Source organism: Chaetura pelagica, unplaced genomic scaffold (genome assembly GCF_000747805.2).
Source record: "Chaetura pelagica isolate M959 unplaced genomic scaffold, ChaPel_1.0 scaffold961, whole genome shotgun sequence".
NCBI classification, from domain to species: Eukaryota; Metazoa; Chordata; class Aves; order Apodiformes; family Apodidae; genus Chaetura; species Chaetura pelagica.
This window is the reverse complement of record NW_009952041.1, coordinates 38927-43383: the sequence shown is the minus strand read 5'-3', so window position 1 is coordinate 43383 and position 4457 is coordinate 38927. Positions and strand designations below refer to the sequence as shown.

The 4457-nt window shown below is 57.7% G+C and overlaps 1 protein-coding gene across 1 annotated transcript in view; it reads left to right on the top strand.

The window, feature by feature from the left end:
* WDR90 (WD repeat domain 90) overlaps window positions 1-4457 on the top strand; it is a 42664-nt gene that overhangs the window by 19734 nt on the left and 18473 nt on the right. The window contains exons 17-21 of the mRNA XM_010002658.1: window positions 2082-2212; window positions 2646-2807; window positions 3077-3205; window positions 3943-4076; window positions 4154-4209. Coding sequence (XP_010000960.1) covers window positions 2082-2212; window positions 2646-2807; window positions 3077-3205; window positions 3943-4076; window positions 4154-4209 — 612 coding nt within the window. The remainder of the gene's footprint in view (window positions 1-2081; window positions 2213-2645; window positions 2808-3076; window positions 3206-3942; window positions 4077-4153; window positions 4210-4457) is intronic.

Genomic DNA, 4457 nt, shown 5'->3' with positions numbered 1-4457 from the left:
CCCCCTGCATGGGCAGGGACACCTCCCACCAGCCCAGGCTGCTCCAAGCCCCATCCAACCTGCCCTTCAACACTGCCAGGGATGGGGCAGCCACAGCTTCCCTGGGCAACCTGGGCCAGGCTCTCACCACCCTCACACCAAAGAATTCCCTCCTCATGTCCAACCTCAATCTCCCTCTGCCAGTTTTAATCCATCCCCCCTTGTCCTCTCCCTCCCTGCCCTTGTCCCAAGTCCCTCCCCAGCTTTCCTGGAGCACCTACAGTTTAATCTATCAAAGCTGCACAGTCCAAGAGCCCTTAAATCTCCTCCCCCAAGCCAGGAGGGGCACCCTGGGCAAGAAATCCTCCTGGACTGTGGAGCTCTGAGAGTTTTAGCTTCATGCCTGATTTGTCCTTCACTTCTGGAGGTGTCATTAAACAGCCACATTTTCTTTTCCTCCATCTGTTGAAAATGAACACCAACCACCCAGGGGCTTTATCTAAATGCTCAGAAGTTTCACTGAGCTTTATATCAACCCAGGTGGGATGGGCTTTCTGTTGGGGGACCCTTGTGGTGGAACCCTGAGGCTGTTTGGTGCAGCTTTCTCCAGCCTGGTGGCCTTGCTGTGTCTGTTCCCCACAGCTCTATGACTTCAGGGCTGCTGAGGAGGCTCCATGTGCTGTGGCCTTTCACCCCAGCCAGCAGGTCCTGGCCTGTGGCTTTGACAGTGGGATGGTGAGAACCTTCAGCTTGGCTGCCTCCCACCTGCTGCTGGAGCACCAGTAAGTGCCTGCAGGGGAACTGGGCTGGGTGTCCTGGCACGAAACACACAACGACTGGGTGGTTCTGGTTGGTGGGGCTGGTAGGGGGCACAGTTTTCCAACCAGTTGGAATGTCCATGGTCCCGGGCAGGTGTGAGGTCCTCTGCCTGTTCCCTGGGTTCTTCACCTTGCTGCTGTTGCCTGGGGGTGGGTTGGTTTGTCCTCCTGCCCTGGTGCATGTTTGGTGGTTCCCCAGGCAGCACCGAGCCCCCGTCGCCGGCCTGACCTTCTCTCCTGATGGCAACTTCATGTTCAGCTCCTGCCTGCAGGGAACCCTGGCTCTGTACAGCTGCAAGGCACAGGAGAGCCACGTCCTGAGGGTCTTGGGTAAGGCTTGGCCTTCTGGGTGGCCTTCCTTTGTTTGGTAGCACAGACAGCCCAGCCCCAAAGCCCAGAACCACGGGATGTTCTGGTTGGAAAAGACCTGTAAGATCATTGAGTCCAACCACCAACCCAACTCTGCCCAGCCCAGTGCTGCCCCACGTCCCTCAGCACCACATCTGCAGGGCTTGGAAGCCCCTCCAGGGATGGGGATTGAACCCCTTCCCTGGGCAGCCTGGGCCAGGGGTTAATGACCCTTCAGGGAAGAAGTTTCTCCCAAGATCCCATCTCAGCCTCCCCTGGTGCAACTTGAGGCCGGTTCCTCTTGTCCCATCCCTTGTTCCTGGGGAGCAGAGCCCAACCCCCCTGGCTCCAACCTCCTCAGCAGCTGCAGAGCCAGCAGGTCTCCCCTCAGCTCCTTGTCTCCAGGCTGGACACCCCCAGCTCCCTCAGCTGCTCCTGCTCACACTTGTGCTCCAGCCTCTTCCCCAGCTCCCTTGCCCTGCTCTGGACACGCTCCAGCCCCTCTGTGTCCTCCTGGTGGTGGGAATCCCCACCCTGCCCCTTGCAGACTCAACCTGTTCAGCCATTTCCTGCTGCACCTTCTCAGCAGTGTCATTGGTGTTGCCACCCTGGGGGAGCAATCCCTAGTGACTGCCATCCCAAACCTTCTCAGCTTGGGCTGTTGCTTCCAGGAGGTGGCTGGAAGGGCAGAGACCAGGTCTGGGGTCAGCAGCACTTTGCCCACGAGCAACAGAAGTGTAAAACCCACCACCCAGATGAACCATGTCCTGAAGTGCCACATCTACATGGGGGTTTTTTTGAGCACCTCCGTGGATGGTGACTCCAACCATCTCCCTGGGCAACCTGTGCCAGGGCCTGATCTTTCTTTTAAGTCAAGAAGTTGTTCCTAAGATCCAATCTGAACCTCTTCACTCTCTTCTGCCTGTGGCCCTCTAGGCAACGTGGTGGCCCGGGATGCTGAGGGTGGTCCAGATGCTCTGGTGGTCAGTGGGGACAGTCACCTCCTGGCCTTTGTGGGCCCCTCCAAGTACGTGGTGACCGTGATGGAGGCCTGCTCTCTGGATGAGGTACCCAGTGGGCTCCCTTCCTTCCTGGGGAGCACGTGCCACAGGGGAACTTCCTGAAGTAGGTGGAAGGGTCTTGGGGAGCAGCAGAGTTGGAGAAGACCCTGCCCTGCCCAGCAGGCCCTTGCTCAGGGTGGTTACAACAAGGTTTGCTTTCTGTTCTGCCAGATGGAAACCACAAAGTCAAGGTTTCTGCTCTTCTGGCTTCATGCCCCTCTAGAAAGATCATGTGGAGAAGTCTTGTGGAGGCTGTCAGCTCCAAGTCCTCTCTGAGAGCTGCTCTCCTGGGCAGCAGGGACATTGCCTGGACCTTGGAGTGGGATGGGGAGGGTTTGGAGGCTTCACAGCTACATGTTAGAAGAGCCACAAGAACAACCCTCAGGCTCCTGCGTTATTTGCTCCTGGGTGTTTCTTCAGTAGCTTCTTTGTTTTCCAGCTGCTGAGGGTGGACATCAGCATCCTGGAATTGAACAGCATGGCCTTGGACTCTGCTGGGAGAGTCTGCTTTGCTCCAGTGCTTCGAGGAGAGCTCCTGGTGTCCACATCTTCCAACAGAATCCTTGTTCTTGACGTCAAAACGGGGCGGCTGATACGGGAGGTAGGACAGGAGGAAGTTCCTGCACTGAGGGCTCGTGTCATGTGGGGCTTGGGCACTTCATGTCACTGTAGGAGGCTAAAGAAGAGATGAACTCATCCTGGAGCTCTCAGGCTTCCAAGAAACACAAGTGACAAGAGCAGAGCTGTCCTGGGATGGTTGTGCCTGAGCTTGTCCTCGTTTTCCGTGCTGTCACACCCCTGTCCTCTTGCTGAAGGAGAAGGACATGAACCAGCTCAGCTAATGCTGCTGGTGCCCTTTCATGTCCTCAGGTGTCCCCCGTGCACAAGCTGTCCTGTTCTTCCTTGATGCTGAGCAGGGATGGCAGGTTCCTGCCGACTGCTGGTGACAAGGTCATCAAGGTGTGGGACTATCAGATGCGCTTCCCTGTCAACTTCCAGGTAATGCCCACAAAGACAGGGAAGGGGGAGGTTGTTGTCCTGCTCCAGCACCTCTGAATCCCTGGAGAAGAGAACAGGAAATGCTCTCTGTGTCGTTTGGCCCAGTGTCCCCAGTCCTGGTTTGCCCAGCAGCAAAGTGGGAGAGGGGAGATTGAGGTTGGACATGAGGAGGGAATTCTTTGGTGTGAGGGTGGTGAGAGCCTGGCCCAGGTTGCCCAGGGAAGCTGTGGCTGCCCCATCCCTGGCAGTGTTGAAGGGCAGGTTGGATGGGGCTTGGAGCAACCTGGGCTGGTGGGAGGTGTCCCTGCCCATGCAGGGGGGTTGGATCTGGATGATCTTGAAGGTCCCTCCTGACCCAAACCATTCCATGATTCCACAATTCCCACCTTGTGATAATGCCCAGCACTGAGCACAGGCCAGGGCTGCTGAAGCCTCCCCACCCAGTGAGACCCTCTGTGAAGGGCAGGTGGGTGCTACCTCTGTGCTGGGGACAGAGCCACCCAGAGAAGCCATCAGCTCCCCCAGGGTGACAAAGATATGGAGAGCAAAGACAAGACGTCAGGGTGGTGAAAATCAGCCCCAGGGTGATCAACCCAAGGTCTGAGCACTGGGGTAGGGAGCAGATCTTCTGCTGAGGGACACAGACACGGGCTCTGCAGGGTGGGGAGAGCCTGGACCAGCATCCTGCAGGGCCAGGGGTGGTGGTGGTGGGCAGGTTCCAGGTGTGTCCCCTCCAGGTGTACATCGGGCACTCGGAGCCGGTGCGCCAGGTGGGCTTCACCCCTGACCAGCAGCAGGTCCTCAGTGTTGGAGATGCCATCTTCCTCTGGGACTTCCTGGCTCTGCCTGAGGAGGAGCCAACCTCAGCCAGGTACCTGCACCATGCTGGGCACTCCTTCCCCTGCCCTGTCCCCTCCCAGTGTGACACTGGTCCCCTTCCCTTTCCAGGCCTTGTTCCTCTGAGTCTTCTCTGCTCCTGGGAGTCAGTGACTTGGTCTCCTCCAGTGAGTTGTGCTGGTTGGCAGCTCCTCCATCCCTGCTCCCCATGGTAGATGACATAGGGTGGGGTCTTTGGTTCCCTCCTCCAGTCAGCTAGTTGTGGGGTTAACCAGCTCATTAGTCCCAAAGAACAGGCTCCAGTTAATTAGCACCTCTTGGTGGGAGTCTGCCCAGGAGGGGACATGCTGAGCTGAGCTGCTCTGGGGTTTCTGGTGGGTCTTCCAGCTTTGGGCTTCTCTCTTTCCCTGCCTCC